This window comes from Borostomias antarcticus, assembly GCF_949987555.1.
Source record: "Borostomias antarcticus genome assembly, chromosome: 6".
In the NCBI taxonomy this organism is placed as follows: Eukaryota; Metazoa; Chordata; class Actinopteri; order Stomiiformes; family Stomiidae; genus Borostomias; species Borostomias antarcticus.
The window spans coordinates 31,564,250-31,576,749 of NC_140239.1; the positions used below are offsets into that span (position 1 = coordinate 31,564,250).

General features: G+C 52.4%; 3 protein-coding genes across 3 annotated transcripts in view; 2 read left to right on the forward strand and 1 right to left on the reverse strand.

The window, feature by feature from the left end:
• The window catches only part of ttbk2b (tau tubulin kinase 2b), a 16,579-nt gene extending 12,714 nt beyond the window's left edge, over positions 1 to 3,865 (forward strand). The window contains exons 12-15 of the mRNA XM_084440232.1: positions 151 to 365; positions 791 to 1,259; positions 1,402 to 2,066; positions 2,153 to 3,865. Coding sequence (XP_084296358.1) covers positions 151 to 365; positions 791 to 1,259; positions 1,402 to 2,066; positions 2,153 to 2,537 — 1,734 coding nt within the window. The 3' untranslated portion in view covers positions 2,538 to 3,865. The remainder of the gene's footprint in view (positions 1 to 150; positions 366 to 790; positions 1,260 to 1,401; positions 2,067 to 2,152) is intronic.
• Positions 3,866 to 4,923: 1,058 nt separating this feature from the next.
• Positions 4,924 to 7,116, reverse strand: churc1 (churchill domain containing 1). The gene is made up of 4 exons (XM_084439258.1): positions 6,965 to 7,116; positions 5,805 to 5,940; positions 5,646 to 5,716; positions 4,924 to 5,188 (listed from the first exon to the last, which is right to left on the reverse strand). Exons 1-4 carry the CDS (start codon positions 7,001 to 7,003, stop codon positions 5,096 to 5,098), a joined length of 339 nt encoding a protein of 112 aa, XP_084295384.1. The 5' UTR covers positions 7,004 to 7,116; the 3' UTR covers positions 4,924 to 5,095.
• Positions 7,117 to 7,378: 262 nt separating this feature from the next.
• The window catches only part of znf106b (zinc finger protein 106b), a 16,001-nt gene continuing 10,879 nt past the window's right edge, over positions 7,379 to 12,500 (forward strand). The window contains exons 1-7 of the mRNA XM_084440156.1: positions 7,379 to 7,407; positions 7,748 to 7,849; positions 8,196 to 8,257; positions 9,152 to 9,355; positions 9,458 to 10,897; positions 11,241 to 11,547; positions 11,714 to 11,786. Of these exons, the coding sequence (XP_084296282.1) occupies positions 7,748 to 7,849; positions 8,196 to 8,257; positions 9,152 to 9,355; positions 9,458 to 10,897; positions 11,241 to 11,547; positions 11,714 to 11,786 (2,188 nt within the window). The 5' untranslated portion in view covers positions 7,379 to 7,407. The remainder of the gene's footprint in view (positions 7,408 to 7,747; positions 7,850 to 8,195; positions 8,258 to 9,151; positions 9,356 to 9,457; positions 10,898 to 11,240; positions 11,548 to 11,713; positions 11,787 to 12,500) is intronic.

Genomic DNA, 12,500 nt, shown 5'->3' on the forward strand with positions numbered 1-12,500 from the left:
CTCTGTCTGTCACAACTCCTCTGGGAGAAGGAGACACAGCTAACCAGGTGGTTTACAAAACGCTCTCCTAAGAGGAAACCAAGGGGTCAGAGTTCGTCAGGGTCACAGTCGGTTCTGGTCCTAACCGCGTGGCCCCGCCCTCCCCGGCAGGTGGTGAGTGAAGACGAGCACAGCCAGAACCAGGGGAACCTGAGCCCCAACACGGGCTCGGTCCAGAGCTCCCCCAGACGCGTGCGGTCCGAGACCATGTTCCTGGACCGGGCCGCCCCGCTGCTGAGGAGGATGAGGCACAGCCAGAGTCTGGCCTTCGAGAAGAGGCTGGCCCCCGAGCCCAAGCCCACCATCGAGCGCTTCCTGGAGGCCTAGTGAGTACTGGGGGGGCACGGTTCAAGGAATTTCATTCATCTTTTTTTATAAAATTTTATTGACAATTTTTTTTTTTTTTTTTTTATTTAACCTTTATTTACCCAGGCGAGCAATTAAGAACAAATTCTTATATACAAAAGCAGTGAGGATAGACTAGTAAATATGGATTCTGTGTCTAATTGTTGTGAATGTGACTGCGGACTTTGCAGTATGCGATTGTCATCGATCAATCTGTGTGATTGAGAGGGGTCAGGGAAGAATGTTTACAGCTCACTTTTCTGGACCCCGGGTCAAACTGTTTTTTTGCTTCCCTCTGGAATATGTAGGGGTGGGACCTATGACCCCTCCTCCATTGCTCTCTGTAAAGCGCATTGTGTATGAAATACGCTATACAAATAAAGTTCGATTGGTTTTGATCTTCCAGCCTGGGTAAGCATCGCGGGGGCCACTCCCAGGACAGAGAGAAGCCCCTCCCTGCGAGGGCGCGAGGGGAGCTGGCGCCCCCCTGTGGCGAGGAGAAGACTGGCGCGGGGCCCCTGGAGCAGGAGGAGGGGGCGGCCAGCGGCGGCGGCTTCGTGGCCCTGAACCTCAGCCCCGTGCCCCAGAAGGGGGACTCGCTGGAGTGGGTGATGCTGGAGCTGGAGCAGGGCGGGGGCTCGGGGGCGGTCAAGCCTCCCGGTGGCGCCCTGGAGGAGGAGGAGGAGGAGGAGGAGCAGCCGGTGGTCCCGGAGCCCGGGGGCCAGGATGGCCGGGTGGCGGTGGTGGCCCCCAGCAGCCCGGTCCTGTCACACATGGCCATGCCCTGCACCTGGCTACTGGGTCACAGGAGGCTGCCGGGGATGATGGGTCAGATGCCCTCCGTCATCCCCATGAGCAGAGCCCAACTGGAGCAGGTGAGGGCAAGCCACACACACACACACACACACACACACACACACACACACACACACAGACTCAAAACACATCAGAACATGCGTTTGTGTGTTCCCTTGTTTGCGCGTTCCCCCGTCGTAAGCAGCTGTCGTGTGTCCGCAGTCCGCCAACGCAGCGCCACAGTCCCCGGCGCCGGAGAACAGCGACGCCATTCCGCTAGAGGCGCCGTCCGCTAAACCGGCCGAGGTCCCAGAGGACGGCGAGGCGGTGGAGACCGCCGCCCTCGCCCACCTGACCAAGGACAGAGACCCGGAGAGCGACTCGGGACTGCCCGACCGCTCCTCGGAGCCCAACCAGCGCCCCCCGGTGGAGACGGCGGGCGGCGCGGCGGAGAGCACGGGCACGGCGTCCTCCTCCCCGCCCCCGCCCCCACTGCGACACGCCGACTCCCCCTCCTCCCCCCGGCTGAGCCGCATCCCCGTTCGAGGCTCCGCCGGCCCCCTGGACTCGCCCACCCGGGACCTGGCCCTGGAGAGGCGCCATCGCTGGAGCAGCCCCGCCCCCGGCTCGCCCACCCACTCGCCCTCGCCCTCGCTGTCCTGCGACAACCTCCCCGCCGGCGCCGCCCTGCCCCGGGACCGGCTCTCCGGCTCGGACCGGGGCTCGCGCTCTGATTGGCTGGGGGAGGACCCCCTCTCGCTCTCCTCCTCGTCCGGCAGCAGGAGCAAGATCCCGCGGCCGGTCAACGCCGCCGAGCAGCTCGCCGGACGCTTCCTGCCGCGCCCGCCCCCCGGGAAACCGCCCGCCCGCCCCGTCGTGGACAACAGGTAGGGGGCGCACTGCGCCACGTCGGTATGGCGCCGCCGCTGCATCTCCCACAACCGGTGAGTGATTATCTGAGATCTTTTTAACCCATAATCCTCTGTTCTAGGCGTCGGCGGTTCAGGGTGCGCGCCAGCAGCACCAGCGACGCGGACTTCCTGGCCAGCCTCACCCAGCTGATGCAGGATAGGGGCGGGGCCCTCTTCAGCCCGCCGCCACGCCCCCGTAGCTCCTCCTCCTCTCTGCAGCGCTCCCTAAGCTCCTCTCCCTCCCGCCACGAGCTCCGCGAGGGTGTGGTCTTCCTGGGGCGCTGCCGCTCGCCATCCAGCCTGTCGGGGTCGCCCCCGCCACGGCAGCCCTCGGAGAGGCCCGGGGGTCCCGGCCCCTGGGGGTCTGGCCCCTGGGGGTCCGGCCCCAGCCTCAGAGGGAGGGGCCACGCCCACCAGGACCAAGGCACAAGCAGAGTCGGCCGGTAACTCGGGTCACAATCCAACCTGATCCACGGACACAAGGCTGTATCTCATCCACGTACAGAAGGCTGTATCTGCTCCGATCTCAACTCTGAACGCATGTGTAAATACCTTATCTACTCAAGGGAATGTACTGTATGAAATGTAAAATGTATGATAAAAATGTATTTATTTATTTATTTATTTGATGGATGTGTCTCAACAGGTACTTGATGATGTAGCTTGATTCCAGTCTGAATGGAAAGGACTGAACCTCGTCTTCTCTCCTTGATTCCTTCTCTCCTTGATTCCTTCTCTCCCTCTTTGACCAAAAAGATCAGTACTGTAGATATCTGAGGGATTTAAAGGGTATCGCGGTGTAAATATTTACCATTCGGAAAAAAAAAATGTACACATAGCATTGAGGTGCTGTTAAGTCACACTACATTTTAAACTTCCTGTATCAACAGCAGCATTAAGGACCAGGGTATGTGACCTCATCTGCACTTCAGTCCTTTCCATCAGTCACAACTAGAGAAAACGTACTGTACTATTCCAGCTGTAGACATGTCACTCGTTAGCATATCACCGGTGTAGTCGGATGCTTTTTTTCGCTAGCAAAAGATCTGTCATGAGGAAAAAGGTCAATGTCAGAATGTAAATGCACTCATGCGTAGGTAATGTAATAAGTGCATGAATATCATTGCAAATTATTCATGATTTTATTTTAATTTTTTTATTTTTACATTTGTACAGTACCGGCTTAAACTAATGTGTATTTTTTAACGAACTGGTCCTGATCAAATATATTATCACGCAGACCAGCGAACAGTCTGTCCGTTTGTTTTTCTCTCTCGTGACCTTCAGAACACACTACAAAAATGCAATGCCGTACACAACTGTTTCTACTCTCCCAATTCCATTTTCACAGCTGTACATTTACATGATTTTTATTTCTCAAAGGTTAAACGATGCATCGGCAAACAAGTTCCATAAAAATGTTTTCCCAAAATGTATTAAAAAAAAAAGAATCTTGCCTAGAAACAATACTGACGAGGAAGTGCACTGGGATGTGCCTATAGTTCAGGACTCTACAGAGAACCACTGCTGGGCGTGTTTTCTAGAACGTTCTCTGTGTTCTTGAGGTAAGGTTCTTTAGGCAGGTGCTGTCTGCTCTGTCTTGGTTCCTGTTGAGCCCGAAGTCCCTCAGCGCTCCTGGGGTCTGGAGAGAGGGGCAGACTGGTCTAGGAGAGAGGGGTAGACTGTCTGGTCTAGGAGAGAGAGGGGCAGACTGGTCTAGGAGAGAGGGGCAGACTGGTCTAGGAGAGAGGGGCAGACTGTCTGGTCTAGGAGAGAGGGGCAGACTGGTCTAGGAGAGAGGGGCAGACTGGTCTAGGAGAGAGGGGCAGACTGGTCTAGGAGAGAGGGGCAGACTGGTCTAGGAGAGAGGGGTAGACTGGGGTCTAGAAGAGGGGCAGACTGGTCTAGTAGAGAGGGGCAGACTGGTCTAGGAGAGAGGGGTAGACTGGGGTCTAGAAGAGGGGCAGACTGGTCTAGTAGAGAGGGGCAGACTGGTCTAGGAGAGAGGGGCAGACTGGTCTAGGAGAGAGGGGCAGACTGGTCTAGGAGAGAGGGGCAGACTGGTCTAGGAGAGAGGGGTAGACTGTCTGGAGAGAGGGGCAGACTGGTCTAGGAGAGAGGGGCAGACTGGTCTAGGAGAGAGGGGCAGACTGGTCTAGGAGAGAGGGGCAGACTGTCTGGTCTAGGAGAGAGGGGCAGACTGGTCTAGGAGAGAGGGGCAGACTGGTCTAGGAGAGAGGGGCAGACTGGTCTAGGAGAGAGAGGGGCAGACTGGTCTAGGAGAGAGAGGGGCAGACTGGTCTAGGAGAGAGGGGCAGACTGGTCTAGGAGAGAGAGGGGCAGACTGGTCTAGGAGAGAGGGGCAGACTGGTCTAGGAGAGAGGGGCAGACTGGTCTAGGAGAGAGGGGTAGACTGGTCTAGGAGAGAGGGGCAGACTGGTCTAGGAGAGAGGGGCAGACTGGTCTAGGAGAGAGGGGTAGACTGGTCTAGAAGAGAGGGGTAGACTGTCTGGTCTAGGAGAGAGGGGCAGACTGGTCTAGGAGAGAGGGGCAGACTGGTCTAGGAGAGAGGGGCAGACTGGTCTAGGAGAGAGGGGTAGACTGGTCTAGGAGAGAGGGGCAGACTGGTCTAGGAGAGGGGCAGACTGGTCTAGGAGAGAGGGGTAGACTGTCTGGTCTAGGAGAGAGGGGCAGACTGGTCTAGAAGAGAGGGGTAGACTGTCTGGTCTAGGAGAGAGGGGCAGACTGGTCTAGGAGAGGGGCAGACTGGTCTAGGAGAGAGGGGCAGACTGGTCTAGGAGAGAGGGGCAGACTGGTCTAGGAGAGAGGGGCAGACTGTCTGGGATCTACAGAGGGGCAGACTGGTCTAGAAGAGGGGCAGACTGGTCTAGGAGAGAGGGGCAGACTGTCTGGGGTCTAGAAGAGGGGCAGACTGGTCTAGGAGAGAGGGGCAGACTGGTCTAGAAGAGAGGGGCAGACTGGGGTCTACAGAGGGGCAGACTGGTCTAGAAGAGAGGGGCAGACTGTCTGGGGTCGTCTGGCAGCACGCTGATGGAGTCCTCGGCCTTCCCACAGAGCAAGCACAGCATGGTGTACTCCTGTAGCGCGAGAGAGGAAAGATTACACCTTCATCACCTAGTTACAGCACTCACACTGATCATCACCTAGTTACAGCACTCACTGATCACAGAGATACATGGAACTGGGCTATTTTGACTATTCACATTTAGGCCTTTGGCCTGTAGTTGGTTAGGTAGTTAGCTAGTAATTAGTCAGCCAGTTAGTTAGTTGTCTGTTTGTTTGTTTACTAGTCAGTTACAGTAGTTAGTTAAGTTAGCTAGTTAGCCATCTCAGTGTTGCTTTGTTCTGGTCTGTTGTCTCTTTCTGTGACTGTAAAGAGTCCTTGGGTCTTGTGAAAGACGCTATATAAATTAAATGTATTATTATTATTATTATTATTAGTGTTCATGTGGTGATCTGACCCAGCAGTGTTCAGTACGGGTCAGCTCAGTAAGGTATTTCTGTCCTGTACGTGGTGTCGGCGCGGTGTCATACCTGATATTCATCCACCACAGAGAACGTGTACTCATGTCTGGCTACTACGTGCTCACAGCTCTTACACACATCTGACAGAGAGAAAATTGTAGTTAGACAAAGATTAACAACCAACAAAAACGAAATAAAAATATTCTCTGCAGGCACAATATGACTCACGGTCATAGGTGACGATCTCTTCTCCATCCTCATCCTCTGTGACCTTGTTGCTGATCAACAGTAAGTCCCTCTGGTGGCAGTTGGCACAGCCCAGGTAATTCATCAGATAGGAGCCATTCTCCAAACAGGTGTTGCCCTGTGAACCAAAACAGGGTTACCAGCCCAGAGGTATGAGGTGCTTCTTCACTTCAAGTTCATACATGCTTCAATTTTTCCTGATCAGTACAAGGAACATAGAAAGAAGGAAGTGTCTCAATTCATACATTTACATTATTTTCAACCATTTTTTACACTGGGAGCCGGAGCTAGAATACAAGTGGCTCATAAGAACTGACTGGAGCCACGCGTGACATTCCGTGAAAACCGTGGGATTTAAACACGAAAGTGAGGAACTTGAATGACTGCGTTTCACTGGAAGCCAGTGGAGAGAGAGACACAGACAGAGAGAGAGACAGACAGAGAGACAGACAGAGAGACACAGACAGAGAGAGACACAGACAGAGAGACAGAGACACAGACAGAGAGAGAGACAGACAGAGAGAGACACAGACAGAGAGACACAGACAGAGAGAGAGACAGACAGAGAGACACAGACAGAGAGAGACAGACAGAGAGACACAGACAGAGAGACAGACAGACAGAGAGACAGACAGACAGAGAGACACAGACAGAGAGAGACACAGACAGAGATACACAGACAGAGAGACAGACAGACAGAGAGACACAGACAGAGAGACAGACAGAGAGACAGAGAGACAGACAGAGAGACACAGACAGAGAGACAGACAGACAGACAGAGAGACAGACAGACAGAGAGACACAGACAGAGAGACAGACAGACAGAGAGACACAGACAGAGAGACAGACAGACAGAGAGACACAGACAGAGAGACAGACAGACAGACAGGGAGACAGACAGACAGAGAGACAGACAGAGAGACAGACAGGGAGACAGAGAGACAGACAGGGAGACAGACAGACAGGCGAGATGTGATCTCATACGTAGGCGTATCAACATTTGGTTATCGCGGTTTGGTTGATGCATTTTTAGAGTGGTACCTCGATTTAAATATATTTCATAGTACAGTACATACAAATACAAACATCCATAAACTGAAGTTGTAACTCAGTAATAATGACTGTCTTTGGAAATAACTCACCCTGTCAGGGTATTCTTTGTGAACACAACCATTGCACATGTTTCTCTCCTCTAAGATGACAAATTCAAAAGATCAATGAATTTGATGCCTCTGCTTCGGATTGACTAAGTATTTAGTCAAGGTCCAACTGCAAAGAATTGTTTTCTCTTTTGATCCCCTCTTCCGCAATATAGCGAGCAGCGTTGTTGAATACGTTGTTGCTCTACTTGTACGCTGCCTTAATAGTAGATTCATAAAGCACAACCAGCGATTGCTAGCAAGTCATTTTGCTACTCACATTGTTTGGAGATCTGTGAAAGCGGCGCTGTTTCAAAACGCGTGCAACTGAAGCGTTGCTTCCGATTGGTTCATCTGTGGGACCGTAATGACGTAGTTCGGTGAGGGGTGGGTTGTACTTGTAAGCATGGCGTTGTGTTGGTGAGCATGTGAGCAAAAACCGAGAGGTAAAGGACTAAATTGTGAATTAAAATTTAAATTAACTTAGCTAATGTAGACCGGTTGACAGGTTGACTTTGATAAAAGACGTGTCTTGCAATTTGAAGACTCCTGCATGCATGGTCAACAGATAAAGTGTGAAGAAACTATAAACTAGCTCACGTTAGCTTGGTAGCTACAGGATTTTGGTATTACTATTTAAACAAACACATTTTTGTTATGTTGGTTTTGGATGTGCTGTTTTTACTAATGACTGAATAACAATAGGACTAACAGCTTCATTTGTTGTCACCACATCACGCATTGTTTACTCATCAAATTCACACGTGTCACTCTTTCTGTGTAGAGATGGCTGATGTGAAGAAGCAAGTCCCCCAGAAGAAGAAGAAGAAGAAAGAGATACGACGAATGACCTACTGTATGCTGTGCCGTGTGAACTTTGATACAGGGGTAGGATCCTAATTGATTGATTGATTTTTTGATTGATTGATTTTATTTATTTTTAAGACAGGGACAAGGTACAGTAGACATTACCCTATAGAATAGGGAGAGATGCACTGTACAAGGTTATAGCTAAACAGCTAATTTCCACCCGCAGTCCCTGGGCAAATAAATATACAGTCTTAAAATAGTGGGGCAAATAGTACACAGTGGGAAAGTTACATACATGCTGTATGTAACTGTCAATTGTTCCTAATGGTCCAGTAGGAGCCTGCTACTAGAACTGAATGAGGTTGTCTTTACAAGTACACCTTCATGTTTGTGTTTATGAAATATGTCGTTGTGTACGTTGCAGAACCACCATGACCACATGCTCAGCGTTGGCCACCACCGGCAGCTGGAGAAGTTCAAGGGCAGGTGAGCACTTGTCCCTGGCACCTCCACGGACTCCCTCTCATGAAGCAGCTTCATGTCAACCATAGATTGTTTGTGAACTGGATGCAGTTTTAAGTAAGGCAACTTGTTCTGGAGCCTAGTGGCCCATAGGGCAGGAGCCTAACTCCTGTTTCTGTAGCGTGAGGCAGCTTGATGTACAAGTACACCCCCTGGACATGACGCTAGTATGTACAAGTACACCCCCTGGACATGACGCTAGTATGTACAAGTACACCCCCTGGACATGACACTAGTATGTACAAGTACACCCCCTGTACATGACGCTAGTATGTACAAGTACACCCCCTGGACATGATGCTAGTATGTACAAGTACACCCCCTGGACATGACGCTAGTATGTACAAGTACATACCCTGGACATGACGCTAGTATGTACTAGTACACCCCCTGGACATGATGCTAGTATGTACAAGTACACCCCTGGACATGACACTAGTATGTACAAGTACACCCCCTGGACATGACACTAGTATGTACAAGTACACCCCCTGGACATGACGCTAGTATGTACAAGTACACCCCCTGGACATGACGCTAGTATGTACAAGTACACCCCCTGGACATGACGCTAGTATGTACAAGTACACCCCCTGGACATGACGCTAGCAACCTTTGATGCTGAGTGCCAAGCAGGGAGGCATCAGGTTTTTTTATAGTCTTTGGTATGACTCGGCCGGGGATCGAACTCATGACCTCCCAGTCTCAGGGCGGACACTCTAACCACAAGGCCACTGAGCTGGATGCTGTTTTAAGTCCTCACTTAATGCATTGCTGAATGTTATCATGGAGTGACACCACAAAGACAAAATGGTGGACAGTCAACCTTAACCTCCCTTTTCTCCTATCCCTCCCCAGCAATTATTCCCACAAGTGCCAGGCATGTGGCGCCGAGTATGAGGGTATGAAAAAGTATGAACTTCACATATCCACCATCGAGCACAAAGCCAAGGTGAAGACGCTGGTGCTCAGCAGAAAGAAGCCCCTCTCTATTGAAAATTACCTGGACAAGGCGACCATCGCGATAATCAGGACGAAGAACAAAGCACAGAGTCGTTTTGAGTAAGATCCATGGTTACAGTTTTCACTCCAGGGTTAGTTACCTGCTTGTCTGTTGTCCATCCATTATTTTCTAATCTTGATTCAACCAATTTTCTACCACAGGAGGAAGGAAAGGAATAAGGTAAAGAAGGCGGAGTTAATAAAGGCGATGAAAGGTGCAGAGGGGGGCGTGAGTAAAACCCCAAAACAGCAGAAGCAGCAGAACCAGAAGCAGCAGAACCAGAAGCAGCAGAACCAGAAGCAGCAGAACCAGAAGCAGCAGAACCAGAAGCAGCAGAACCAGAAGCAGCAGAACCAGAAGCAGCAGAACCGGGTGAAACAGGAGAAGACGGCGAAACAACCGAAGGAACCGGCGTCCAAACAACTCCAGCAGAACGCCCAGAACAAGGAGAACAGGCTTGGATGGCGACTCCCTGGTCAGCAAGCAGCGCCCCATCAACAAACTGAAGCTCCGCCCTCCCAGTCAGAGAGGCGCCGCTACAATGTACAAAACGTCCAATCAGCAAGTTCCCAGAGAGAGGGCTGTGATGTCCCCATGAGCACGCCAGACCAGTCGACCTGGTCTAACGGCACGCAGGGGGGCTACTCTAGCAGCAGTGGGACAGACTTCACCAGCGACAGCTTACCACAGACTGGGGCCTTAGTCTTTGATGGGCACAAGTGCACAACCCAGGATTCAGGCGCGGGTCTGCCCAGAACTCTCGCCTCCATCTCCAGGTTAAAGGGCGGTAGCCCCGCCCCCCCGCATAGCCCCCCCCCCCCGCAGGATGAGGGCACAGGTCCCATACGGGGCGAGGACGTCCACAAGATGCTGAGTAACGTCAGGAAGGCCCTGCAGATGGAGAAGGGAGGCAAAGCGCCCGGTGCAGCCCAGGCGCAGAGGCCCGGCGGTGGGCTGGAGTCCTGCGGGCGCTGGGCCGGGTCCAGCCAGGTGAAGGAAGGCAGGGCAGGCAAGCGCACCGAGCTGGACACGCCGGCGCACGGCTCGGCCTCAGTCTGCGGGTCAGTCGGCCTCTCGGCCTCCAGCCTCGCCTCCATCCAGTCTCAGCAGGTCAGCACCTCCGACTCGACGCCCCCTAAAGCCGTGCGTCTGTCCCAGCGAGCGGAGACCACAGCCCAGGGGAGGACGCACAAAAAGGCGGCGGACGGAATCGATGCAGAGCTCTCGATGGCGAGCGCCAACACGGTGTCTGACCCGGACGGGCTGTGGAGGAGGGAAGGGGAGTCCAGGGAAGGGGAGTCCAGGGAAGGGGAGTCCAGGGAAGGGCCCTCCACGCCCAGACCCAGCGCCCTGGCCCTGCCCGCCTCCCTCAGCCGACACATGAGCAAGGCGGGGCCGCAGCCCGAGCCCAACCTGAACGCCGCCCGCCGGGTCCGCAGCGTGGGCGGGGCGCGGAAGGCCGAGGGAGAGAAGGAGGCGGGGCTGAAGCCCACCCTGCAGAAGCTGCTGACCTCGGCGGGCTCCCAGCGGAAGGTCAACTGGAGGGAGATGTACCAGGAGGTGGACAGGAAGAAGCAGGAGAAGGTCAAAGGCATGCCCAGGTGAGCGAATCCGTCCGTGTGACCGTGGCGGAGAGATGCTGTTGTTGATTGTTGTTCTCAGTGGTCTGTTTTTGTTTTTGTTGTTCTGTCGTGTCCTGTGTGTAACGTGTCGCTTGTCAAATACTTCTAAAGCAATGCGGTGCTTTGCCCAAGACAAGTTTCCCTACGGGGACAATAAATTATAATCAATCAATTAATCAATTAATCAATCAATCAATCAATCAATGCTCGTGGCACATGTAGTCAACGAGGCGATGATGTGTAACAGATAAATGTCATCTGTCTTATGTTTCCCAATATTCCACTGGCATTCTCTTCTCATCATGCGGTAATGTGGTTGCAGGTTTGGGATAGAGCTGGTCGGCCCTCTCTTCGAACCAGACGGCTTCCCTGTGGACGGGGACGGGGACATCCCTCTGACCGAGGGGTTCCACTGGGAGTCCACCCAACTGGAACACCCCCCACCCCCACCTGCCCCCCACCCCCAGACCACGCCTGCCCCACAGAGGCCCTCAGAGGCCCCGCTACCAGGCGTGGAGCGGCCCAGAGCGCCGCCCGTCTGTGTGAAGGCGGAGCCAGGGTGGGACGGAGGATTGGACCGCAGAGCTGGCGATGGACAGGGAGAGAGGAGGGTCAAAAACAAGCGCAAGGTGGGAACACCCGAGGAGGAGTCGGTAGAGAGATGAAACGCATCAACCGCAGCTTCTTCCAAAATAACTTCCTGAAAGGCGTTTTGAATTGAATTCACTATTGTCATTTTATGAAAAGCATTGCGGTGAATTCTCACATCTCTCTCTTGGTTTTTTCTTCTTGTAGCAGGATAGTGAATTGCCAGGCGTTTCAGGTTTGAATCCAAGTGGGAAAAGGCAAAAAGTGAAGTCAAAGAATGGTACGTCTGTTTGCTTTAAGTGTTTGTCAAACTCTCTCTTCCTTATTGATATCCCACGCTAGCTGCTGTACGATATAACCCAGTTGGTATCGATAGTCACGTCTGCACCTAGTCTCTCCAGACTCAAATATCACGTTGAATCTCTGCGCTCCTCATGCTACATAATAGAGTCTGTATACTACATAATAGAGTCTGTATACTACATAATAGAGTCTGTATACTACATAATAGAGTCTGTATACTACATAATAGAGTCTGTATACTGCATAGTAGAGTCTGTATACTACATAATAGAGTCTGTATACTACATAATAGAGTCTGTATACTACATAATAGAGTCTGTATACTACATAATAGATTCTGTGCCACTTCGCCACCCAAGCTGGTGTTCTGAGGGCGTATCGGCGGTTCAAAATTTAAAGAGTGACAGGTCGCAGCAGCGAATGAGAGACGCTAGCCCAGGTTAGATGGGCGGGGCATATGAGTGGGAACACCTGATCGCGAAAGTCGTTACTGATTGGTGTCACAGGGATTCCTGCGGAACCAATGAATTGCCAGGATTTGAGCACCAGATTTTAGTATGAAGTGTCCCAGACCCATAGAGAGATCTGCAGCATGCAGTAGCGTAGTTAGCGTAGCTTAGTGTCCCAGACCCATAGAGAGATGTGCAGCATGCAGTAGCGTAGTTAGCCTAGCTTAGTGTCCCAGACCCAT

Excerpts from the sequence above, each read along its gene's own strand:
- churc1 (XM_084439258.1), bottom strand. The coding sequence starts at position 7,003 with ATGTGCAATGGTTGTGTTCACAAAGAATACCCTGACAGG. Across the intron at positions 5,941-6,964 it reads ACAAAGAATACCCTGACAGG|GGCAACACCTGTTTGGAGAA; the intron begins GTGAGTTATTTC and ends TTTGGTTCACAG. Across the intron at positions 5,189-5,645 it reads CTGTGGTGGATGAATATCAG|GAGTACACCATGCTGTGCTT; the intron begins GTATGACACCGC and ends CTCGCGCTACAG.